The following is a 26,101-nucleotide window of genomic DNA, read 5'->3' as shown; positions in this document are numbered from 1 at the left end:
TCATCTTGTCATTGTGGGTTTTTGCCTCTCTATGCAGTTAAAATATAGGTGGTTGTAAAAAAAAAATCAGGAAACTACTTTTACGGTAGCATAAATATGACCACCAGGTGGGCTGAGTACAGAACCATGACGCCTTGCGATTTTGTAATAAAAATATTTGCTGGTGCTTAGGGTCGCCATTTGCGCCAATATTTCATTGTCAAAAATTTACAGGATTTCTTTGACTGTTAAGAAAATAACTAAATGAAGGCAAATTTATAGGCACCTGCTAATATTTGAATGTCTCTTGTTTTTTCATATGTTTTATTGCGATAGCAATTATATGGACACTCAAAAGCAGATTTCTGCCGTCGGCGTCGCCGTCGCCGTCGGCGTCGCCGTCGCCGTCGCCGTCGCCGTCGCCGTGAGGTTCCGTATGACGTCAATGGAGATGAAATCGTGGCCGCGCGCCGCCGAACGCTGTATGTGCGAGTGAAAGGGCGCGAGGGACGCGCTCTTTCACGGGGAGTGAACGCACGGCGGAGAACAAACGCGCGTTCTGCGCCGTGCTTCCTTAAGGTAGGTCACCACCTTCGAGAAAAATTTTCACAGTAACGGTCCAAAAGTTACAACTGCACTTGTGGTGTGTAAAGCTTAGTTATTTTGAATGTTTAAAATCAGAAAATTGCAGAAAATTAAAATTCTCTTTTTTATAAAAATCAATATGTGCCGAAATATGCATGTTGCGCCAACAGTCATAAGTGAAGTATGGTCGATGCGATTCAAATGCAACTTGGCAGGTATGTAGTGAGGACAACAGTCTGTGCATCTAAGCACCATCATCACCGTATCTCAAAGCTGAGGCGCGTTATCATAAAAAAACTAATAAAGATGATATCCGGCAAGTTTTTTTTTACGCAATTCGCCATAGTATAAAAAGTTACTGCTCGTTTTCATTAATTCTGCTTGAATGCACAGCTCTATGTATAACAAAACAGCACGCAAAATTTTACGCGAAAATATTTATTACACGGAGAGTTATCACTGTTCGCGCAACTGCACATAGCAAAAAAAAACATGTTTTGAGAAAAAAGGGTTTAAAGATTTCAAATGAATGTTTATGTAATAAAAAACATCAGAAATGCCTAAAATCCACCAGACTCTTAGCTTGGGCCCTCCTTGGAAGCGGCACGGTCTCCTTTTGAGCGAGCTGATGCACGGATTTTTTTTTCTTGCCTGCTTTGCGTCTCCACCTGAGTTGCACGCGGCCTTCCTCACACAGCAGCAGACACTGGTCAGGCATGCCATCGTCGTGTAGTGGCCGTGTTTTTCATATTTCATAGAGTACACAGACTTTTTTCTTGAGTGGATAGCGCTAAATGCACGATGTTCAAGAAGCGCACGAAAAAGCACACGCGACACAGACGAAAACGCCACGCGAACGCGTGCAAAGTAAACAGAGTGTGCTGTATCGCCCCGTAGCCCTCCAGTGGAATTTTTTAATGAACTCAGAAAATGACTTGCACTTGAAAATGAACTAAAGCATACTAAAATGACGTAATATGCATTCTGAGAGACATTTATGATGAGGTAACAGATTTCGTGGTATCAGAAACCTTCAGTTTCGGTTTCGGACGCATCTAGGAGGGGTTGGAAAAATCGCCAGAACTTTTGAACCACTTGAGCTATCAAAATAATTCTTGTTGCTAAATATTCTTCAATAGACAGGGAATCTAAAAATATTAATTTTAAAAAATCTATTTTTTTTTCAAAAAATCGGTTTTCGAAGGTGGTGACCTACCTTAAGGGCTGCAGAAGTAGGCGTCTCTTTCCTCCTTTACAATCACCATATATGTAGAGCAAACGCGCCTTCTTCCGATGTGCGAGAGGCCGTGGGGGAGGGGGGGAAGGGGGAGGGAAGGGAGGCGACGTTTAGCTGCGGCACCAAGTGCCTATTTATATCAGAGGCTCCGGCAACAGTCACCAACGCCGCACGCATTTTGAGCGAACGCGGGCAAAATGCCGACGGCGTCGACAACAGTTCGGCGCGTTGCCGGTGCTGCTGCATGTCCAAGTTTATACAGCTGATAAAGCTAATATCATTACTCCGTATATCTCTCTACAAATTTGCTATCGCAATTGATGCTTCACCTTTCAGGTGAAACTGCGACAACTTTTTTTGCATGTTCAGCAATGTACCTGAGCTACCAGTTAAAAGGTTAAGCAGGGTTACAGTTGCAGGTGTGTGGAAGAATGTTCCGGATAATAGGCACAAAAATATCTCGAACACTGCTACGAATATTAGTTACTATTTCACTTGAACGTAGTTTCCTATACTTATTGCATGGCTAACAAGGCATATAGAATGTTGAAGCATATGTTTGCTCTATTTTATGCTTTATGTGGAACATTGATACGTTTGTGTAAGGGAAGATATTTCAGAAAAAATTCACTAATAGCTAGAAGTTCTGTGAAACTAGAATAAAAGTACAAGTACTGGTTCGTTCATAGTTGTGTTGGCGTCATAGAACGCGGAACAATGTGAAGTAACAATGTGGCACAGTGAAGAGCGTCACTTGCTACAAAGCGTCAGTACAAAGCGTCACTTGCTACAAAGCGTCACTGCTACAAAGTGTAGAACCGACGTTCACTTTTTATAGAGGGAAGCTACCATTGTGTGTAAGTATATTTCCCCTTAAAATCTAACCAAGGAAATGACTGAGTGAGTGAGAAAAACTTTATTTTGAATCAGAAAGATCCGTGTCCGGATGAGTTAGTGGGTTGGGGCACCCGCCGAGGTTACGGCCAAGAGTTCTTGTCTCCGGGCGACTTCCTTGGCCCGCTGAACTGCCCAGAGTTGTTGTTCTAGTTTCGAGCTCAGCAGCCGGGCCTGCCATCGCGCGCGGAGGCCGTCGGTGGAGGTCTCGCTCTCATTATCGTGTATTAGTGCCTGGCATTCTCGTAGTATGTGTCCTAGCGTGGCTGCGGTGCCGTACACTTTTTATCTATCTGTTGTGTATATTTCTGGATAAATAGCGTGCATTAGTATCGGACTCTTGTATGATTTGGTTTGTAGTGGCCGCCACTGGACCGCTTGCGATCTATTGAGTTGTGGATGGGGTGTTGGATGAGTGCATCTTTGCATCTTGTAATGGTTGGGGATGGCGTTGAACCTGGTCTTCTGTATTCCCATTCCGATATCTGCGTTGGTCGTAGCTCTGAAAGTGAGTCCTCGAGCTACGTTGTGTACCGCCGCGGTAGGGTTGTCTTCTCCCGTTGAGTATAGGGGGGTGTTGGCTGGTATGCATAGGATTTGGACGCATGTCTTCCCTGGTTGTTTTGCCTTTTATGAGTATGTTTAGCGTTTCAGGTGAGATCGGGCCGTTTGTGAAGTTGCGTACTGCCGTTTGGGAGTCGCTGATTATAGAGTATGCGTTGCGTGCTATGGCTAACGCTATAGACGTTTCTTCCGCCGTTTCGATGCGTGTCGTGTCTATAGTCAAGCTCATACAGCATTGTCTGTTGTGGTTAACTACTGCTGCGAGAAAGCTATGTTTGTGTTTCTAACGTGCAGCGTCTACAAAGACCGCGTCCTTGTTTCTTCCGTAGTTCTTCGCCCTAACGAAAATTCGCGCATAAAATTTCAACAAATGGCCACCTGACTACGCAAGAAAAAGAAAATCGCCAGCAATCATACAAGTGGGGGAAACCGAAACGGAGCTACGCCTCCAGTTATAGCTACTTCACACGCAAAAACTTCCAATGCGCGTGTTCGCATTATTGCTACACGTTCAGTTTAAATACCCGAGATTCCTTATCTGCTGGCTCGTAATAATGTAATGGTAGAAATTAAGCATTTAGTAAGCGTAGTGTATAGGAACCAAAATGGACCTACCAAATAGGCACAGGTTCGCAGCTCTACAGCACGCACTCCTGGGCCCGCCGATCCAGCGCACATGGCGGCCTGCCGCCGCTGATCGTCCGTGTGGTGTCGTACTCGCACGAGTTGTCGAAGTTGCACTGCCTTTTTTGAAATTTCCGGTAACAACAGCGGATTTGAACATCACTGACATCACCAAGGGCGTTCACCGACGCGGCCAGATCACTTCACAACACGAACACAGTTGCATAACGTGGCTGGTACAAAGATATGAGGATAATTACTGCCGAAAGCAATCCTCGTCCGATGGCATACGTCATGTTCTCGCTCCTTCCCGGCCGGCGCAGGTTTTCGGTTTTCCTCCTCCTCCACCATCAAAGCAACTCGGAGGCGTCGACTTCTTTCTCTTCGTTCTCGCTTTTGGCCTTTCGCTTTGCTTTCTACCTCAAAGCATCTGTCCGCTCATTGCAGCTTTTGCTTTGTAACGGTCTCCAGCGCTACGGCTCGCTTTTCGCGCGCCAAATTTGCAGGGCTGCATATAAACGTTGCGTCCGCATATAGCGGACCTATAGCCTGCCACCGCAGCTGTTGTCACGCTTAATATTACTTGAAAGTTAGTTTATATGCAGTTTATATGCGCTGGAACGAAAATAAACGCGCTGGAACGAAAATATGTGCCGGACGTTATACGGTACTAGACTAAGAGTGTAGTATCGACAGCGTGAGCAGTAAGGGAGACTTGCGAGTTGTCTGGATGGTTTCAGGGGCTACAGCTTCCATTTTTTCTTCTAGCTTCGTTACTCTTGCGTTTATATTCTCAAGCTGTTGCTGTATGGGTTGTAGTGGTTCGACTATGCTGACCATGGCCTCCTTAATTGATTATTCGATCTGGTTTATGCACTCTTCTACCCTTTTCTCACGTCAAGGTTCGTATTCTCCCAGACGTTGCTTTTTTTATGCTAGCAGTTTTAGTTTTTTTGGGGCTTGCTCCCGTTGTCCTCAGTAGTCTCTGCGGTCTTGCGTTTAAGTTGAGGAGTATCGTTGTTTCCTATGTTTATTGTCTCGCTCTCCATTCTGTTTGTTCTTGTTTTGTAGCGTTAGCTACACTGGCCTAGCCAAGCCCGTTTCGCGCGGCACATCAAGAGCCGTGCTGCGCATGCGCAAGGATCAGTGATGTCACACGGCTTGCGCACCGGAGCCACCGGAGCCGGCACCTCTCGCGCACTCCGCCGCCGCCGCGCGCGACTCACCGCCGCCGGTCTGCGCATTCCAGAGGAGTGACGTCGTAGCCGTGGTAGACGCACTGGCGCCGGTGCACGCTCGCTGTGCAGTCGCCGTCTGACACTGCGCTGGAGCCGCTGCGCTTCTGACTGGCGTGTGCCAGTGTGGTATAGCCATGGAGAAGGAGAGCGCAAATGCTGCTCAACAGCGCAGAAGAACGGAGAAGCTTGACTCATAAGAATAACCTTAAGAATAAGCTAAGAATAATCAGCTGAACCTTTGCTGACGCTACGTATATCCTGGCATAGCCGAGCTAAGCCACTGCAACTTTTTAGGGGCGAAGCTCCTTAGGGTGTGGGTCTGTCCCTCCTCTGTAGTAGTAGTAGTCGTCGTAGTAGGTAGCCACGTCTGCTTTTATGAGAAAAAAAATTCAGAGAGTTGTGGCCCTAGCGGAATCGAACCAGGGACCCCTCGCTTCTGAACGCGTGGCGCTAACCACTACGCCACAAAGCGCACATGGACAGACGCACCACGATGGCAATAAATACCCAACATTAACGAAAGACTGCGCGTTTCTAACGCGTTTGTGCTAGCGCGTTACGGCCCGTGCAAGAAGCTGGTGTTAGACGCTGTGGCCTCTCCGCCTTACCCCCGTATTCATAAACGCTGATGGCGTCGGCAAACGCGGTGCACGTTCCGGCATGTGTAAACGGCTGCGTAAGACGCTGTGGCCTTTTCCACTTAGAGTACTGCACGTTTCTAACGCGTTTGTGCTAGCGTCCCCTTAAGTGGGAGATGGTGCAATTATAATGAAGGGCGCTGTTATAAAATAGGAATGACGTCACATATGGCGCGTGTCATTGGTGGAAGTCAATCGTTCGATTTAGTGCGGCGACACTGGGCGAATTACACGGAAGATTCACGGTTTACCGATGATTCCCTCCGGAGCTTCGCCCACTCATCATCATTCACCCCGTGGATATGCGGTGTTTTATTGCGATAGCAATTATATGGACACTCACAAGCAGATTTCTGCCGTCGGCGTCGGCGTCGCCGTCGCCGTGAGGTTCCGTATGACGTCAATGGGTTTCCGGTCGGAAGGGGTTTCCGGTCGATTTTTTATGATGCTGAGGCCTTGCGGTTCATCTTGCGTCGTGTAATTTTCTTCTACTTTCTCTCTTTCTTGTTTAATTATTTCCCGGCGACGTTTCTTCACCAGGAAGGGCGTTTTGTATCTTGCCTTGCATTCTCGATCTGCTGTAGGTTGATCCATGTAGCATAGCTCGCACTTAACCTTGCATTCATGGTTTTCGGGAGGGTCCGCCAACCCGCATCTTCCCCAAATCTTTGTCGTTGGGGTTAGGACAAGTCCCCTCTGCGTCCTAATCGTCCACATTGGTAGCACACGTTCAGTAGTTTCTTGTATAGCGTTGACCACAACAAGGCCGCTCCGTATCTCACGTAGCTTGGGACCTTGTATCCGTCGAACAGTACAATCACGTTTGTGGTGTTCCCGATTAGCTTGGCGGCGATTGCTGCAAGATTTCTTGGCGTTATAACTTTTATCACGGTGTCTTGTGCACTGTCTTCCAGTCCTATTCCTCTGATCACACCTTTGGATGTATTGTCCGGGGCCGCTTCGTAAGCGCTGGCTTCGTATTTCTGTGTATTCGTCCTGATGCAGACGATCTTCTTGCACTTGGCGTGTTCTTCTATGGGAGTACTGGTCACTACTAGACAGTAGGCAGTTTTAGCAGAGCGTTCACGGTCCGCTCCGCTCAGACCGTCGTGTCCTAACGATTCGCGCAGAGCCGCTCAGCGGAGCGCTAGCGGGAACGCTAATGCGCGTGCGCACAACGCTCATATCGGCAGCGGAACGAAGAACGCTGCCCACGGTCCGCTACGAAGCCATTTGAGCGGAGCGTTAGGGTGCGTCTACTGGTTGCTTTGCCGTTTTACAGCCGCGCTGAGCGCGCGTGGCCGGCGTCTCTGGCAGACGCGCTTGTCAAAGAAACCAAATCAACGCAGTTCATGCAGCCAGCGGTGTGCGTGAAACGTTAGCGGAGCGGAGCGTAAGCAACGCTCTGCTAAAACTGTCTAGTTTTAGCAGAGCGTTCACGGTCCGCTCCGCTCAGACCATCGTGTCCGAACAATTCGCGCAGAGCCGCTCAGCGGAACGCTAGCGGGAACGCTAATGCGCGTGCGCACAACGCTCATATCGGCAGCGGAACGAAGAACGCGGCCCACGGTCCGCTACGAAGCCATTTGAGCGGAGCGTTTGGGTGCGTCTACTGGTTGCTTTGCCGTTTTACAGTCGCGCTGAGCGCGCGTGGCCGGCGTCTCTGGCAGACGCGCTTGTCAAACAAGCCAAATCAACGCAGTTCACGCAGCCAACGGTGTGCGTGAAACGTTAGAGGAGCGGAGCGTAAGCAACGCTCTGCTAAAACTGTCGACTATTATGTTCTGTTGACAGTTCATATCGTGTCCTGCTCTTGTGCTTCTTCGGGCAAGCTGGGCGCTTTGGCGATGCTTTGGACAATGTGGGTGCTCGTGTAGTCGGAGACTCGAAAAGCCCCTCTTTGGGCTCTTTGGGTATATACGGCATTCTGCTCTCCTTGGTGATCTGTCATATACGATGCTCTTTTTGTTTCTTACCTTCTCCCGTCGACGAGGTTGGCACGAGTTGTCGCTCTGGCGTTAATTCCTTGGCTTTACTTCATATAACCGGACGCGAGCCAGCGCTATCCTCGTAGTCTTCCTGCTTAACGTCCTGCATAACGTTTTCTACCTCTACCGATACTTCCATCTAGCTAAAGCTCCTTTCTCTTTGTTCTCCCTTGCTAGGCCTAGCCACATCACCGCAGGTGCGGCAGAGCCGCCGACGGCTGCCGTGCAGGCCTAATGTGGTCAAAAATTGTCCTCCCACATGAATTTGGTGTCAGGACAATCGTGGTGACTCGCTACGTCAATCCGTGGAGGTTTTTCTGACAAACTTGGTGATATTCCGCCAAGAATCACTCGAGAAACGCGGAGCCGACATGAGTTGCGTCCACTCACCGTTGTCTTCTTCCTCTTCGGTATCCCTATAGAAATGAGTTTCTAAAAAATATTTGCATATTGTATCTTATAATAAAACAACTGATGTTCAGCGCACTGCGGAGCCACAGAGCGAACTTCGGCGCTTTGTCTGTATCACCTGATATCCGGCCGCAAATGTGTTGGTGCACACTGGCATCTTGTATGTAAAGATTGAGCCTGTGTGCTCTAAACTGAGTTAGTGTAGCTCTTTGCTATATAGCCGTACCTCTCTTTGTTTCGCGTACTGGTACACAATAAAGAACTACTACTTAAATGTCTACTGAATGTGTGCATCAGCCCTTGTCACTCCTTCGTGTCCTTTATAGGCTCGTTTTTTTAATGTAACAATAAGCTTACAGTTACTTGTCGCATGCTGTCACATCGTCGTGATGGCGCAAAATAACACACTGCCAAAAGCGTCACTTCAAAATGTTAACTCTTTATTGGGCGAACCTGTGCCCAGAAATCTGATTTGCGGATCAAGTGCGTCGACTTCCATACATTACTCGTAGAGCGTTCCAGCACAATCGCTGGTGCCTGTGTGCCTTCTAGAAAGTACTACACAATGCGTGTCGTGCATACACTGTTAATCAAAGTCCAGCGAGAACAAACGCAATAGATAGTATCAGCGTTAACATTCGAGTAAGTTTGAAAACATGCAAGCGCCTCTTGCGCTCAGCGATAACTTCGTGGGTAAAGTACACTCCCCCGAAAAAGGATAAATTAGTAGACGTCTCAATGCCCCCTCCCCCCCCCCCCCTAAACAGTATTGTCGCGATGCTACAAACACGAGAGCAAAAACGAAAGCCCAGGTAAGGAAAGAATATCAAAAAAGGACAATTGCGCCGCTAGTAGAAAGGTTTAAGGCGCAGAACATGGACTACTACAGGTCACGATCGATGCACTTGGGATTGTGTTAAGCCGTCTGGCACGACCACGGTGTCCACGGTGCCGATATGTCAGATGATTCTGTAGGGTCCAAAAAAGTATTCAGAAACTTGAGTGAGTTGTATAAGTATGTCGAAAGATACCCTCAAATTTTGGTTGCCGCACCCCGAAATTTAATTTGGCCCACACCCAAATTTCAACTTGCCCCAACACCAACTAAGTTGGCCCATGTCCCAATTTCATGTTGGCTCACCCCCAAATCTCAAGTTCGCCTTCCCCCAAATTTCAGTCGGCCTGCAACCAAATTTCAAGCTGGTGCGACCTCAATTTCTGTTGGCCCACCCCCAAATTTCAAGTTGGAACACCCCGAATATAACAAGGCCCACTTCCAAAGTTCAGGTTCGCCCACCGATATTTGGGTTGGCTTATGTCGAAATTTAAGGATGGCATCCTACATCATTTGCATTTCACATTTCCAGCTTGCCATAAAGTATCTTGTTCAAGTTCTCCAAAGGACTATTCCTCTGTGGGGGCTGGCCGTTGTTCCCCGGTAACTTCACTGGCTATCATCCGCAGGATAGCTGCAAGATAGCTTCAGTAAGCTGAGTTGTAAAACCCGTTCATTTGTCGTAATGAGCACTTCTGGTACACCATGTCGCAGCAGGATGTTCTCGACAAAGAATTTCGCGCCTTACGCCGCACAATCATTGGACAAGGGCGTTCGTTTCCGCGTAGCTGGTAAGGTAGTCGGTGGCAACTACGATCCACTTGTTTGAAGATGTTCACATCGGAAAGGGCTCCAACAAATTTATCCCGATCTGCTGAAATGGTCAGCAAGGAGGACCGGTGGGGTGTAGCAATGCCCCTGGTCTCGTCAGTGGTGTCTTGCATTGCTGGTAGTCCCGGGAGGTCTTGATGTAATGGGTGACGTCGGCATTTACATCACCCGTTATACTTCTCCTGGCATCTTGCGAGCGTACGGAAAAAGCTGAGTTGTCCTGTCATTAGGTGATCATGAAGGGCGTGTCAAGCATCTTGCCGCATTACTGAAGGCACAAACAGAAGATAGTTGGCACGCTGTAATAGGGGACTCGGGAAAACTTGGACCACCTAGGGTTCTTTAACATGCACCTAAATCTAAGTACAGGGGAGTAATCAAGGTTTACTACACAGGTCTGCCATTTCAAACCGGTCAATACCGTCTCTGTTAATGCTGAAACGTACCAGGTGCCGAGTAGAGACCAAATGGCATGACCTTTAATTCACAGAGAACGTCTAGTGCTATAAATGCGGTCTGCTCTCTATCGCTCTCGTTCACTACAATTATCTAGTAGACCGTTTAAGGTCCGTCGACGAAAAATACTTCTCATGGCAGAGCCTGTCCTACACGCCGTCTATCCTTGGGAGGGGTACAAGTCCTTCGTTGTTTTGTGCAGGCGACGGTAATCAACGCACAAACATTAATCTTTTTTTTTTCACAAAGACTACATGGGCTTTTGGACAGCCGGATAATGTCGTAATGCAGTGCTTGGTCGACTTGTTGTCTTACAGCTTCACGTGCTTCATAGTTCTTATGTCGCAACTCGGTGTGAACCCTTGCGGAGTGGTCGAGCGCATTCTTCGGTTATTATGCGATGCTTAACAACTGTGTCTATCGAATCCTTGATGACGACGACACGAAGTCCTTATATTGCTTGAAGAGTCCTTTGAGCTGTGCTTGCTTTTTCCTGGGAAGAATCGGATTATTATCGAAGACTGGTTCAGTAATACGAGACGTCGAAAGTGAAGCTGAGAGGACGAACGTACCGCTGACTGCTGTAATTTCTTTCATGCAGGCAATCTTCATGCCCTTGTCTAGGAGTTTAAATCCTTGACTGAAGTTTGACAGCATTACTTTCCATTTTCCTGCGTGAAGCCAAGTGATTCCTGTTGCAACACAAATTTCACCGTAGAGCAGTAGACGTTGGTCACCTTCCACGACGCCTTCTACGTGGGCCTGTGTTTCGGTTCTGATGAAAATGATAATACTGGAGCCCGGCAGGAGGCCGACGTGATCTTCCAGAACACTCAATACATTGGTACTCAGAAAACTCTCCGGCGGTATCATTTCGTCTTCGGATAGCGTTATCAACTTGGAATTCAGGTCGATGATCGCGCCGTGTTGGTTTAGAAAGTCCATGCCGAGAATCTCGCGAGCACATTTGGAGGATAAGGAAAGTTACAGGGTAGGTCGCTTCATGAACGGTAACTTTTGCCGCACAGATTCCAGTCGGCGTTATTAGGTGTTCTTCAGCTGTCCGGATTTGAGGCCCTTCTCATGCAGTCTTCACTTTCTACAACTTCGCGACGACTGCTCCACTTTTGACGGAGTAGTCGCCTCCTGTGTCCACAAGAGCAATGACTTCATGGCCGTCAAGAAGCACGTCGTGGTCGGTCGTTCTTCGTCCTACGTCAGATTAGGTCGCAGCGCCGGATCACGGCTCCGTCGCATTGTTCCTTTGTTGTTACGTCTCGTCATCAGGTCTTCTGCAGGTTGCGTAGTGTTAACTTCAAGGCGTCGTCTTAATTGCGCTTTGTGATTGCTACGTCGTCGAGTAGGATGTTGAAGCATCGGCGGCGGCGGAGAATTTTCGGCTTTTCTACGAACAGCAACCGCACCTCCATCGGTTGTTGGTTTTACTTTTCCGGATACAACTAACTGACCTGCCCGGGTTGGGCCAGTGTACGGTCAGCGCTGAGGCGAAAGGTACTGGCCAAGCGGCTGCGTACGGGAAGATCAACATGTTCTCCACTCAGTTGCAGCCAGGTAGTCGGCGATGTCTCGTGGCCGTTTGCCCAGCTATGAGCGCGGTGGGTTGACGAGAGACCATCGTAGTCTTATCTCACGGTATGGGCACCGGCGGTACACGTCGCTCGCCTCTCCCCAGTGATAGCACAGCGGGAGGTGGTTGGAGGCACCCCAAATGTCTATCTTCATAGGGGCGACGGATAAGGCGACAGGCGGGCGTGCGGGCGGGCGGGCTGGCTGGCTGTCTGCAGTGGCAGCGGCAATGTCTGGCGATGGAAATGTGGTGGAGCCTGACGTGGGCGCGGAGGGGGATGTGATGGCGCTTCTAGCAGCACTTCTAGCTGAGGCTGCGGTGGTTCCGAGTATTCTAGAGACGGCTTGATCTTCTCGCGTACGAAGTTGGCAATCAAAACCACGTGAGGCTGCGATGAAAAAATGTCACAGTTTCGCCCTAAGGGCGAAGCGATGAATGCGATAGCAACACAGCAATGTCATACGAAGTAAGGTGAGCGGCTTTGGTAGCAATATGAATTGTAGTAAACATGAGCTGATTAAGTAAGCAGGTGTGCTGCGGCGTAAGTAGACCGACATGAAGAGAAACTCGATGACCACGAGAAGGCGCGTGTGAAACGGTGGTGTTGATGAGAAGCGCTTCCCGTGGGCAGCGCGTGCGAAGGGACACACCTGTAGCGCTGCACTGCCGACCCGGGCAGCATTGCATGTGTAGCGTGCGTTGGAAAATGTGGCTCGACTATTACTAACTGATTGAAGAAGCGTGGTGTGAGCGCGCACAAACAAACATGAATAGATCACACTGAATGACTGCAGACAACGACCGTCAAAACGCTGGCAGCGAGCGGATATATACGCCGCAGCAGGGGGCGAAGGTACGCGCGGTCTATCGCTTCAACGGAAACTGAGCGGCGAATGCGCATAAAGGTCAGAGCCGTGTGGAGATAAGAGACGGTGCGGTCGAACGAACGACGAGCGCGGTTGTTGGCAGCGTAGAAGTGCGCCCCCCCCCCCCCCCCCCGCTCCTTCCGGCGCTGGCTTCCCGCTTCCTTGCTTGCGCGTGGGAGAGATAAGAGACTGTGCGGACGAGCGACGAGCGCGGTTGTTGGCAGAGAAGTGCCCCCCCCCCCTGCTCCCTCCGGCGCTGGCTTTCCGCTTTCTTGCTTGCGCGTGGGAGATTGAGTGCGTTCGCTCTCCGTGGTAGCGCGCGTCCCCGCACGCTGCCTCTGGGGCATACGGCGCGCGGCGAAGATTTTATCTATACGGAACCTCACGGCGACGCCGACGGCGACGGCGACGGTGACGGCGACGGCGACGCCGACGGCAGAAATCCGGTTGAAGTGTCCATATAATTGCTATCGCAATAAAAAAAAACATCTGAAGCTCCTCCCGCGCAACGGTTCCGGCGATTTCGCGCATGTCCTCGGTGCCCAGTTATTGAACTTCGGCGTAGTTTGTCGGGAGCCTGCGCCGGGTGAACTTGTTGTTCTGCATTTTGAATGTTTCTTTGTGTTTGCAGCATCACAAAGAAAATCTTCGACGGCCTTCGGTGGGTTTCGTATCATTCCCGCGAAAAGGTGTTGCTTCACACCACACATGAGTAGCAAGGTTTGTTGTTCTCGGACATTTCCGGTCGGCGTGAAGAAAAAGACGGAAAATTTCTTCCGCAAAGGTGGCAACGTTGTCGTTAGGTAGCTGCACATGGGCTTCTAAAAGAACTTCGGTCCTTCCTTTTCGGACAATGGTGTTGAAGGTCCTAAGGATGTTGCGGCCTACCAGGTCCCACTTTGTTAGAGCTTACTCCCGGTTCTCGAACAAAGCCCTCGGGGAATCTTCCAAGGAGAAGTCTATATGACGATACTTAGCCTCATAGGTCCAGTTATTCAAGGCTTAGAACCTCTCGAAAGTATAGAGCCAAATTTCCGGCTAATCCGACGAATCTTCACGGAAAAAGGTGGCTCCCTGGGCTGCTTCACTGCCATGGCTGCAAGGGATGCTGCGTCCGTCATCGTGGCACTTTCCCATGATTATATTGGTCGTCTCAGGTACAACACCATGCTTCTGCTGCAGTTGTAGCTTCCGACTAGCTCGCTGCTCCGTGGTGACGCGGACGATGTCCTTGCGGTGGGGGCTGATATCGTGGCTTTTTGGGGGCGTCCGGTACATGAACTCAGAAGCACCTGCCCGACATCTCACGTTGTCGTGATGGCGTAGAATAACACACTGCAAAAGGCGTGACTTCAAAATGTTACCTCTTTATTGGGTGACCCTGTGCCCAGCAAAACAAGTGGCACTCAAAGCTGAACGAAAGCGGCGCGCACGGTCGTCGATCGTCGAATACTGGTCGGCGGGTCCAGCGCGTCAGCTTTTATACATGACTCCTGCAATGTTCAGCTTAATCACTGGTGCCCCGAGCCTTCCAGAAAGTACTACACAATTTGTGCCGCGCATGCAACATGATTATCAAAGCCCGGCGAGAAAATACACAGCATATAGAATCAACGATAGCATACGAGGAAGTTCCAAATCATGCAGGTACTTCTTCCGCCGAACGATCACCTTGTTAGCGGGTGAAATACAATCTCCGTAAAAAGGCTTCATAAGTACACGTGTGAATATAACCTAATTTCAAAACGTCACGAGGATGAAGACGATGCATGGTCCTTGTCGAAGTCAGGATGATGATGACAGGTGTATTCATCGAGAAGTACAACACACATTTAAATTCAATAAAGTACTTCACACATCTTGTGTCAAGGAGGCACATATCCATTTTGTAGGATTGGATAAAGATGGTTACAAAGCACACATCTAATCGCCAAAAAAAATCCAGTAAACCCAACAGCTGCTCGATAAGAAGTGATTTCATTAATAGATCTGTGTGCTATAGAGATTAACAGCCGATGTTACATCAAGACGTTTTATGTCATGACTAATTGTTTATTGCACAAAACCAAGCTACGCAAACTGGTACTACATTCTCGGTAAACATATACAGGATAAATTTAGGCTTGTTTGAGCTTGCACTCGGTTGAATTGGTGACTGGTTTTGTTGGAAGAATTAGCACAGGCGATGATGGTAACTGAAGGCTGCTATTTTGAGGCACATTGGCTTCGGAGATTCGAGGACTTTGCTTCGTATAGTGGCTCCGGTGTGCTATCACCAGAACGGCAGCGGGCGCTCCACAACCAATGAAGCTACCATAGACAAGACAGCTGTGACGAACGCGCACAAGGTCTCAGAAACAGCGTTAGGCAGCTGCTTTACTGCTGCCAGAAGTGTTCGTGTAGAACGACACATGAAGAAGGGGGGGGGGGGGTTGTACCTATCGAAGAATCAGCCCAGTCCGGTAATATCGATGACCGAGCTGAAAAGAACTAATGGGACAGGCATTCCATGTCCACACTTGCGTGAGGGCCTACTGCTTGAAGGCGGCAAGGTGCCATTTTATTGGATGGTCGTGTTTTCGTTGCTTCGGTAAGAATTCCCTCGCGAGTCACCATCTTTGGGTAAGTTAATGCAAAACGCCACGTCGCAACAGCCAAGTTCAGTGCGTTTCCACCAGCCATACATCCCGCAAAAGTAATTGCGCATACCTCGCGATAGCTCTTCCGCTCGTTCGGCTGCCTTACACCCGGACTCCGTCTACCCATATACAATGATGAACGATGCCAACACCAGCCTGTACTCTGGGAAATCACCGTTGTGTGATAACTATGGATGAGCGTGCGGGGTATGAGCTCAGTTGTATTTATCGGCGTGGACGTGGTTGGGGCCCCGTCGCGAGTACAGAAATATCGAGAAAGATGTAAAGAAGTGAAATGAACATTTTTGTATACAAGCTTCAGCTGTTGCTGACAATTTTCCCAAGCACAATTGCCCGACACTCGCAGTCCTGCACATTGGTTGTGCCTCTTAACTGGAGCGGCCTCCCGGAGTACAAAACTGCCGATACATTTTTTTCTAGACAATGTACACCTTAGGTTTGCCAGTGACAGGCTGCTTGATTTGTCAAAGTGGGTAATACCATTGCGTGAGTAATCGCGTGTCCACATGAGTTCGAGCAAGTATGTTTCGTTCCAGCTTGATCCCCAGCTCCTCGGTTATCCTAACAGGCTGCAAAGGGCCCTGTTCTGTATGGATATCAAGGTTGTAAAGAGCAAGCGAAATCACACACAGATCCTGAAGAAATTTCTTCACATCTCGAAAGCAGCGTTGTGGCTGAGTGAGAAGTGTTCATTCAACGTCATTCAGGTTTCATTCTTTGGACATCGTGTCACTACATAACTAATCCCTCAAATGCCGGCTTGCTGCGCTCCATTTAGGGTCTTGTAGTGCATTTCCTTAAGGTTCATTCCACTCCTTCCCAAGGAAATAGAAGCAATGTTTCCCCTTCTTTGCATGGACGGCGCTTTGATTAAGGATGTATCTGCTGAAGCTAGTTTTGTGTTTGGACAGTGAACGCAGCTCAGCGAAAGTTCAGTAAATGGTGAGTTTTATGCTAGCCTTTTATGAAGTATGGGAAAACTGGCATGTGTACTTGTTGGGAAGACCCCTCATCCGTAAAATGGGATGCCGCGTCCTTATGATACCACTGTGTTCCGGCAGTACCGGACACCGTCTTCTCCGTATGGCGTGGTGGGCAGCGAGCATCGTGCTCCCCACTGCACGATGCGTGCAGTGCCATCGTGCCCAATCCACTCCCACCCAAGTTCGGAAAAGAAGATAGCAGATAGATACTCTCGCTTATCTGCACCATACTCTGAGGCTGAGCTGCAGCTTTAAAGAAATTCATGTGCTTGGTGACGTCATCATGACATACGAATGACTTCAAACTTGGAAATGTGGAAGACTGTGTGGCTCAGATAGTTATGAACTGACTTTGCACATCATGAGTAGTCCGAGGCAAATTGTCTAATGATTAGCATTAACACTATGAAGTTGGAGAACACTTTACTATAGACGAAAGATTGCTCATGCGCGCCGTAGGCATTATTAGAACTGGAAAGCTGGCACCTCCGTTTTGCAGCACTTGCTCACAATGGACACCCCAGAAACATAAAGGTCAAGTAGCGTCTTCGAGAGAAGGACTTGTGGCCAGGACACAACTAACAAACTCAGTTAGTGATCTATCGTACGTACAATCGTTTGTACAACATCAAAGCTTCGGAAACACCATAGTAACCTATTCAGCGGCCTATTCACGATAGACAAAATTTGGGATTGACATGTTTGGACAATTTGCGCACGTAAAAACGCACGAGAAACTGCTGTAGCATTCGAAACAAAGGGTGCCAATAGTTTGAGAATTCGCTTATATCATTGCTGTCTTGGATGTTGTTGTCAAAATAGTATACATCTATCACTGTTTTTTTAATCAAGTGAAGCTGTTTAAACCACTATTTCTACGCAGGTCCTAAACTGCATCTCTGAAGCAAAGGTTTCTTTCTGCATCCGGTCGGCGAAGAGAATCCTTCCCACAGAGCATGTTAGTGCAGCCAACGATCCCGACATTGAGGTTTGTGTTTGTTGTCCTTTCGCGATACGCGCTCAAACAACGAAAATCTGGGGAAACTTATCTTGATGAGTTTAGTCACACTATTTTCTAAGTGAAAGCGATTCTTGCTCACTTTCTAGACTCCTTTAAATAAGTATTGGGAGTCCTGCATGACGACAAAAGCGCTGCTTTACGAAAATACAAGCCTTTTAACTGAATACTTAACTGAAAAATTGTATCAGATACTTTAACTAGCTGAGGAAAATATTTGTTACGCAATTCTTGTAAATGTAGGTTGCTACCTTATACCTTAGAAGTAGTTTCTTTTTTTTTTGGTCGTGTAGAATTTTCTGTTTCGCAAACCCCACGTCATCGCCCGACTTGACCAAAACAGTACAGCACACATATATTGAATCTGAACATACGTAAGGTATCTGTACAATTCCTGCAATTGGTCTGGTTGGGAAATGGAGGGGGGGGGGGGAGGGCTCTCTTCTGCGCAGAAATACGCAATAAAATAACAATCAACAATATCCTCACGACACTAAATGTACGTCTTCAAGCGCGTCCCTTTTAATTAAAGCCAGCTTATAGTTGAAGCTCTTTCAACTGTTTTCCTAACATGCATATTTCTCTTGTTCTTTCGCCAGTTTTCCTACACGACCCGCCGGGGTGGTTCAGTCAGCTAAGGAGTTGCGCTGCTGAGCACGAGGTAGCGGGATCGAATCCCGGCCGCGGCGGCCGCATTTCGATGGAAGTGAAATGCAAAAACGCCCGTGTCCTTGCGTTGAAATGCACGTTGAAGAACCCCAGGTAGTCAAAATTAATCCGGAGCCGTCCGCTATGGCGTGCCGCATAATCGAACTGGTTTTGGCTCGTAAAACCCCAGAAAGAAGTTTTCCTACACGAAGAAGTGTATTAGTCGTTCAGCGCGAATTAACATTTTGAGAGGCATGTGCCCTAACGCGAGACCTTTGGCGAATGCGTCAAAACGTTTATACGCTGTGGTTGGTAGTGGCACTGCGCCATTGTCATGAGTAAGACGCCGGCGGCGCCATAAAAGAAGACAAAGAAGATGTGAGCGGAGCGTTCCGAACGGCGCGAGCGCGCGAGGCGCGTGAGCCGAGCCGTAATCGAGGGATGAACGGCGCTGTCTGAGGATTATCGACGTGGTTCCGGGCCAGGAAGGTCGCATCGCCAGCACCGCACTGGCGACGGGAGACTTGGGGGTCTGGCCGAGTCCGTGACGTTGGCCGTCCAAGGCGTGGCCGTCGACCTCGGCAAGTTCGGGCGAGGCTCCTGGACGAGCTGCAGCTTCTCACGGCAGGACCAGGCACCCCAGAGAGGCTCCCCCTTCTGCGGCAGACCGGCACGATTGATTCTCCTCGGGACGCCACGTCAGCACTCTTGAAGGAGTTGGAACGCGTCCCGACGCTAGGCCTAGGCAGGTAGGCCTAAGCTACGGCGACCGCCGTTGCGGACGAGCCGACGAGCTCATCACCGACCAAGTACCGGCGAGCTCCCTACCGATAAAGAGACGACGCGCCGACGGCAAGGCAAAAGCATCAACGAGTACACCTACTGCTGGAAGAAAAGGGCCGACGAGCTTCGGACTCGGACAAACGTGCAACGACGAACGCAGCAAGGTGACTCTTATTTGTAGCGTCGCAGAAATAAGACAGGGTTGCCTGACTCGGAAGAGTTAGCCGCCACGGACGCGCATAGGCGCCAAGTAGAACGTTTTGTATATTAGGCTTTGTACATTAGTTTGTATCTTGATTAGTCTTTCTTCCCGTAGTGTGCTTGATTTTTAGTTTTGGTTTTGAGTGTGCGTGTTATTAAAAAATCTGTTTGCTGTGTCGCCATCCGTCTTCCTTCTCCATCTCGTCTAACACCCGCACGCCTCCGAGATCGGTGACACGCGAAACACATCACAATTGGCGAGCCTGCCAGGATCCGTTCCCGGATTCTATCTTAGCCCAGTCACCGATACTCGGCAGTAGCAAAGATGGAGTGGGAGCGTTTGGCGGCAATAGCAAAGGATTTGAATATGTCTAAGGATGAGGCGATGACATTCTTCGAGTACACTCGTCAAGAGAAAGAGAAGGAGCACGAACGAGAGCGCCAGAAGCACGAACGAGCACGCGAGGAACATGAACAAGTACGCGAACAGCAGAAAAATGAAAAGGAAATTCTAGAACTAAAGATAAGACTAGCGGAGATGGGCGCGGGTTCTCGCGAAGGCACAAGTTCACCCGGATCGGCGTCATCCGACTCAGCTGCTTCCAGACCAAAGAGAATTTGCCCTAGAAAATTAATGGCTCCTTTTGACGAGCGAAGGGACGACTTGGATGCATATTTGCATCGGTTCGAGAGAATAGCCATCGGGCAAGGCTGGGAGAAGAGCGAGTGGGCTAACGCCTTAAGCCTATGTTTGGTGGGTGAAGCGTTGAGTGTATATGGGCGTATGTCAGCTGAAGAATCACTAGACTACGACAAGGTGAAAAATACTTTATTACAGAGATTCAGGTTGACGGCAGAAGGGTTTCGAGAGAAGTTTCGCTCATGCAAGCCAGAAGACTCGGAGACAGGCAAACAGTTTGCGTGCCGACTAACTAACTACTTTGAAAGGTGGATAGAGCTTTCAGAGACTGACAAAACGTATGAAGCAGTTCGTGACAAAGTCGTAGGTGAACAATTTCTGGCCAGGTGCAGTAACAGTCTGGCAATATTTCTCAAAGAAAGAAAGTTGCAAACAGTAAAGCAGATGGCCGAACAAGCCGAACAGTTCGTAGAAGCACAAGGGTTGAAGAATTTGGGAAAGAGTGATAAAGATACGCACGCAGCAGCGGTAGAAGAGGTGAAGAATCAAGGACAAATGAACAGACCAAGGGGACCGCAGAGGTGTTTCCTATGTAATCGGCTGGGTCATGTAGCGATGAACTGTCGGGTGAGAGGTAATCGTCACGAAGCACCGGTAGTTTGCCAGTTGTGCCAAAGGAAAGGTCACAGAGCAGACGAATGCAGGACCAGATTCATGGATAAGACTGCATGTATTGTGAAGTCAATAGAGGAGGGACAGAGAGGACAGAACATGCCTGTAGTGGAAGGCGAGGTAGAAGGGCACCAAGTTACAGTGTTGAGAGACACAGGAGCAAATACCATTATAGTGAAGAAAAGTTTAGTGCCGCATGAAAGCATGACCGGATACTTTAAACCAGTGATCTTGGTAGACAAGTCAGTCAAGTATCTGCCAGAGGCACAGATCCAAATATCGACACCCTTCTATACAGGACTAGTCACAGCTAGATGTGTAGACGATCCCCTCTATGATTTGATTGTGGGAAATGTACCGGGAGCGAGGAAAGCAGATGACCCCGACCCAAATTGGAAGAGGACCGAGAAGGACGTAGAAGAGAAGGAACGCTTAGAAGCGCAAAAGGTGGAAATGCAAGACACAGACGTAGCCGCTGTAGTACAAACACGAGCAAGTAGCAAGGGCATCAAACCTTTGCCAGCATTGCAGGTTACGGCCGTGAAGGGGTTAAATATAACGGTAGCAGAGTTTCGAGAATTGCAGAACAAGGATGAGTCGATAAGAAAGTGTGAACAGAAGATAGGAGAACGGGTGCAAAGGAAAAGGAGTCGGACAGTAGCGGAGTTTATAAAGAAGAATGATTTATTGTACCGGAGATGTATATTCAGTTCAGGTAGGGAAGTATTACAGTTGATGGTCCCGAAGAAACTGAGGAATAAAGTATTGAAGTTAGCGCATGATAGTGTAACGGCAGGTCACCAGAGAATCAAAGACACGTTACAAAAAATAACAGAAGAGTTCTTTTGGCTGGGAGTGCAGAGTGACGTGAAACGGTATGTAAAAGCATGTGACGTATGCCAAAAGACGATGGCTAAGGGGAAAAACGAGGAGAAGACTGGTGTTTGTTTGGCGATTGCCGATGACAAGGACATAGCGTTGACGATAGAGCCAACGAAGTGTGAGATAGGCTACAAGACTAAGGAATTTGTGGGGCACAAATTGGGAACGGGACGAGTCGAGCCCAAGGAGGATACACGAGATACGATACAAGCAGTGGGCAGGCCCCAGGCAGAGAAACAAGGTCGAGGAAGGATTTTCAGACCTACCCGAGCAAATAGAAGTTGGGCGGAGCGAGATGCAGTGTTTAACAGAGGAGCCCGTGTATATAAAGCTAAGGCGACGTATAACAGATATGATGAGAGGGAGCCTTACTTTCCACATATAGTACATTAAGGGACGACAGAACGTGGGGGCAGATTACATGAATAGGGCAATGGATTGACTAAACAGTGAGAACATAACGCGGACAAAACAAATGTACATATTTGAAGTGGCGCGAACAATGAACTCATGAGTGTTGTGAACAGTGCAAACAGTGAAATGTGCGCGACAGTGCAGTGAAGTGTGGTGATAATCGGTAAGCACCGACGACGCACAGAAAGGCACCCAAGTCACAAGAGTCAAGTTCGCCACCAAGAAAGAAGACGGACAGAAAGCAGTTTTTTGAGAAAAAACTCTTAAAAAGGGGAGCCATGTCATGAGTAAGACGCCGGCGGCGCCATAAAAGAAGACAAAGAAGATGTGAGCGGAGCGTTCCGAACGGCGCGAGCGCGCGAGGCGCGTGAGCCGAGCCGTAATCGAGGGATGAACGGCGCTGTCTGAGGATTATCGACGTGGTTCCGGGCCAGGAAGGTCGCATCGCCAGCACCGCACTGGCGACGGGAGACTTGGGGGTCTGGCCGAGTCCGTGACGTTGGCCGTCCAAGGCGTGGCCGTCGACCTCGGCAAGTTCGGGCGAGGCTCCTGGACGAGCTGCAGCTTCTCACGGCAGGACCAGGCACCCCAGAGAGGCTCCCCCTTCTGCGGCAGACCGGCACGATTGATTCTCCTCGGGACGCCACGTCAGCACTCTTGAAGGAGTTGGAACGCGTCCCGACGCTAGGCCTAGGCAGGTAGGCCTAAGCTACGGCGACCGCCGTTGCGGACGAGCCGACGAGCTCATCACCGACCAAGTACCGGCGAGCTCCCTACTGGTAAAGAGACGACGCGCCGACAACAAGGCAAAAGCATCAACGAGTACACCTACTGCTGGAAGAAAAGGGCCGACGAGCTTCGGACTCGGACAAACGTGCAACGACGAACGCAGCAAGGTGACTCTTATTTGTAGCGTCGCAGAAATAAGACAGGGTTGCCTGACTCGGAAGAGTTAGCCGCCACGGACGCGCATAGGCGCCAAGTAGAACGTTTTGTATATTAGGCTTTGTACATTAGTTTGTATCTTGATTAGTCTTTCTTCCCGTAGTGTGCTTGATTTTTAGTTTTGGTTTTGAGTGTGCGTGTTATTAAAAAATCTGTTTGCTGTGTCGCCATCCGTCTTCCTTCTCCATCTCGTCTAACACCCGCACGCCTCCGAGATCGGTGACACGCGAAACACATCACAGCCATGTTATTCCATTGCTAGATATTCTTTGGCCTTATACATCCTCTTGAAATGTACGGCCCCAGTGACGGTTGCCTAGAGCTCTCTGCTTTCTGTATTGTTCGTTGTCCATCTAGAAATTCACGCAGCATCTTTCCCGTTTCGGGCCATGGATTGGACTCCATGTCACCACACAGCAATAACATAGCAAAGCATACACGCGACGTGGGCACGTCAGCTGGATTAGACACCGGTTGCTAGATTTAATTGATGAATACTTGTTGCTCACCTGCGTGAAATAGTACAACGGATATAGCATCCTACTCACAGGCGGACAGCTGACACGTGAAAGTTAAATAATTCTCGGGTAATCAACTTGTTATAGGTGCAGCGTTCGAGGAAGTCGAACTGGGTGGCACTCCAGTGCAGTTAACGAAGCATCCTGGGAACCCACACGCGTCGTATTCAAAGGCACGACGACGTCCGTCTGCGCACTTTCCGTTGGTGCAAAACACCGTTGAACTGTACCACGTTGCTTCAGATGCGCCGGCCGACCATATCGCTTCGAGTAGCAGCATCTGCGTGCAATAGAAGAACGGATTTAGCATCCTGCTCAGTGGAGGCCAGCTGACGGGCCCATTCAACTGACATTTGTGCGTTCAGATTCCCTAAACGGAGAGGGGGCAGCGACTGAAGAGGAGGGCACCCCTTTTTGGCTGCTTCACTACAGCGTTGGGCGTTCACATGTCCTAAAGCTTTAGAGCGACAACACGTGCGGTGAGGCCACACTACAGACTTACGCGCGAAACGATGTCTGAAGCGGAGCTAAGTTCTGTTTTCGCAATGTCGCAAGTTGTCTATCTTCACAAGATCCGCAATATGACCCGCGATCTTTATTGAAGTTCAATGAAATATTTATTTTGCCGTTGATAATGCCAAATCCAAAACACCTATATTTGTGAGAAAAACGTTGGCCATAGAATGCTTCCTAATCTGATGTACTTACTGTGCAATGTGTGCACGTTAAAGAACCCGAGTTGGTCAAAATAACCTGGAGTCCCCCACTACGGCGTACCTTGTAATCACATTGTACTTCCGGCACGTATTATCCCCGAACGTAGTTTTATTTTTGATTTACTGATAGCAAGAAATTCGCCTCGCAAGACGAATCCAGTTGGAGCTTGCGCCCTTTGTAACGGCAATGATAATCCAACCGCCATCCACTGACCACGGAAACGGGCAAAAGAGCAGCACAAGTCTACTCGCTATGAACACGTTGTGAAAAACAGCGGATGTGACCCTGCTATGTTTTACTAAAAGCTACGAAAGAAAACACTTAGCATTCTATGCAATTTTACTCAAACACATTGTGCATATTATAAACAGAACTGAAGTAGAGAGGCCCAATTTTTCATAAATGCAGTCGTATAAATGCTCCAGATAATCAACCCGGATGACGCATTATGAGCTGTATTTGAGGTATTTATTTAAAGTGTAAATAATAAGCTAAAGAGAAATAAAAGTGGAATAAGAAACTTGCCCCTCGTGGGAGCCGAACCCACAACCAACACATTCCGCGTGCGTTGCACTACCTATTGTGCTACGGCGGCAACTGTTAGCCAGTCCAGATTCTTCGGTACTGATAAGATAAGAAGCGAAGTGTTAACACACGGAGAGTGTTATCCAGCGTCACTCAAGGCCTTAGCGACGGATGTGGAACGCCATCTTTGACCGATGGCGTCACGTATATTATTAAAACTCTCTGCACATGCCCGTCTGAAATTTCGTTTTATTCTATGCGACAAATTTGAAATCCTCTTGTCACAGATATAGTATGGCGCGCACTATCTTAGCGTGCAAAATTGGAAACGCAGCAACTCGAGGCAATATAACGTAAACTATTTTGAGTTTATTGCCAAACGGACTGAAGTCAACGGGCAACACAAGGTGTGTCATTAGTATGTGAAATGCATGAGATGGATAGTTAGTCCATTCTGGAATTTTGCTTCAAAAGTTAGCGCGGCAGATTCGCCTATTTACTCGTATAAACGATGGCTTCGAATTTAGGCCGGTACCCTCAATTGAGCGACCACAGATAAAAACTCAATACAATTGCCTATTGCAAAAGCCAGTATCCAGTACCCAGTGCCATGCCTGATTATGGGCCCAGTGTCACGCACTGGATGCTGGGATGCTAGCAAGGCGCGGCATACTGGGAGGCGCTGGACGCGTGGTACTGGTGCGGAATGCTGCTCTAGAGCAAGAAATACGCTCTAGAGCAAGTAGTGACTGGCTAACTGACACACACACACACACACACACATATATATATATATATATATATATATATATATATATTGTGAGCATTATTAATACGCTTCATATTCTCATCTGTACATACTCATCATCACCATTCTGGGCCTGGTGGTGGGGCTCTCGCTTTAGAGAATAAAGGAGAAGAGAGTGACCGCCTAAACCTTGTCTCACAAGTGGTGGAGTGTTCTGTCCGGTTCCTCGGTCCTCTCGCCCCCGGTCTCGCTTCAGCTTCACCTACGCTACATCCCTGCAGCTCCGCTCGGGTCGCCGCCTCTTCCAACTGCACTCGGCCATGTCCCAAGACCAGCAGGCCCATACCGCGACATCCACCTTGCCTGCTCCGGCGGCAACACCTTCTTGGACAGTCACCACACCTCAAAAGGATCCACCGGTGTTTGATGGACTTCGCGGTGACGATGTGGAAGACTGGTTGGAGCAATACGAGCGCGTCAGTGACTTTAATCCCTGGGACGTATCTGCAAAACTGCGGCACGTAGTTTTGACGACGTTACCGGCGTAGCAAAAACTTGGTTTTCCAACCATGCCCTCGATCTTGTAAACTGGAGCACGTTTAAACTTCATATACGACATATTTTTGCGAACTCTTCCGTCAGCTCAGATATCGCCAAGAAGCAGCTTGCCGAGCGTGTTCAGCACACGGGAAAGTCGTACACTTCATACATAGAGGACGTCCTCGCCCTATGCCGCTGCGTGAACAGCTCGATGGCGGAGAATGACCTTGTACGCCACCTGCTCAAGGGTATTGCGACTGTGGCATCCAATGCTCTTGTCGTGCGGAACCCCACAACCGTCGCAGACATCATCAGTGCGTGTCAGTGCCTGGATGAGCTTACAATGATTCGTTTATACCTGACACGTCTGATTTCATGGCGTCCTAGGATAGCGAGCTACGTGCTCTGATGCGCTCCATGATCCGCGAAGAACTGCACACACAAGATTCGTCAACCCCTCCTGAAGTTCATAT

The 26,101-nt window shown here is 48.8% G+C and overlaps 1 protein-coding gene across 1 annotated transcript in view; it reads left to right on the top strand.

Annotated features, from left to right (window-relative positions):
* LOC125946830 (scoloptoxin SSD14-like) overlaps positions 1 to 26,101 on the top strand; it is a 109,305-nt gene that overhangs the window by 59,238 nt on the left and 23,966 nt on the right. Inside the window, exon 8 of the mRNA XM_049670913.1 lies at positions 17,261 to 17,365. Within this exon, the coding sequence (XP_049526870.1) occupies positions 17,261 to 17,365 (105 nt within the window). The remainder of the gene's footprint in view (positions 1 to 17,260; positions 17,366 to 26,101) is intronic.

The sequence above is a fragment of the Dermacentor silvarum genome, chromosome 7 (assembly GCF_013339745.2).
Source record: "Dermacentor silvarum isolate Dsil-2018 chromosome 7, BIME_Dsil_1.4, whole genome shotgun sequence".
Lineage (NCBI taxonomy): Eukaryota > Metazoa > Arthropoda > Arachnida > Ixodida > Ixodidae > Dermacentor > Dermacentor silvarum.
This window is presented reverse-complemented; position numbering and strand designations above follow the sequence as displayed.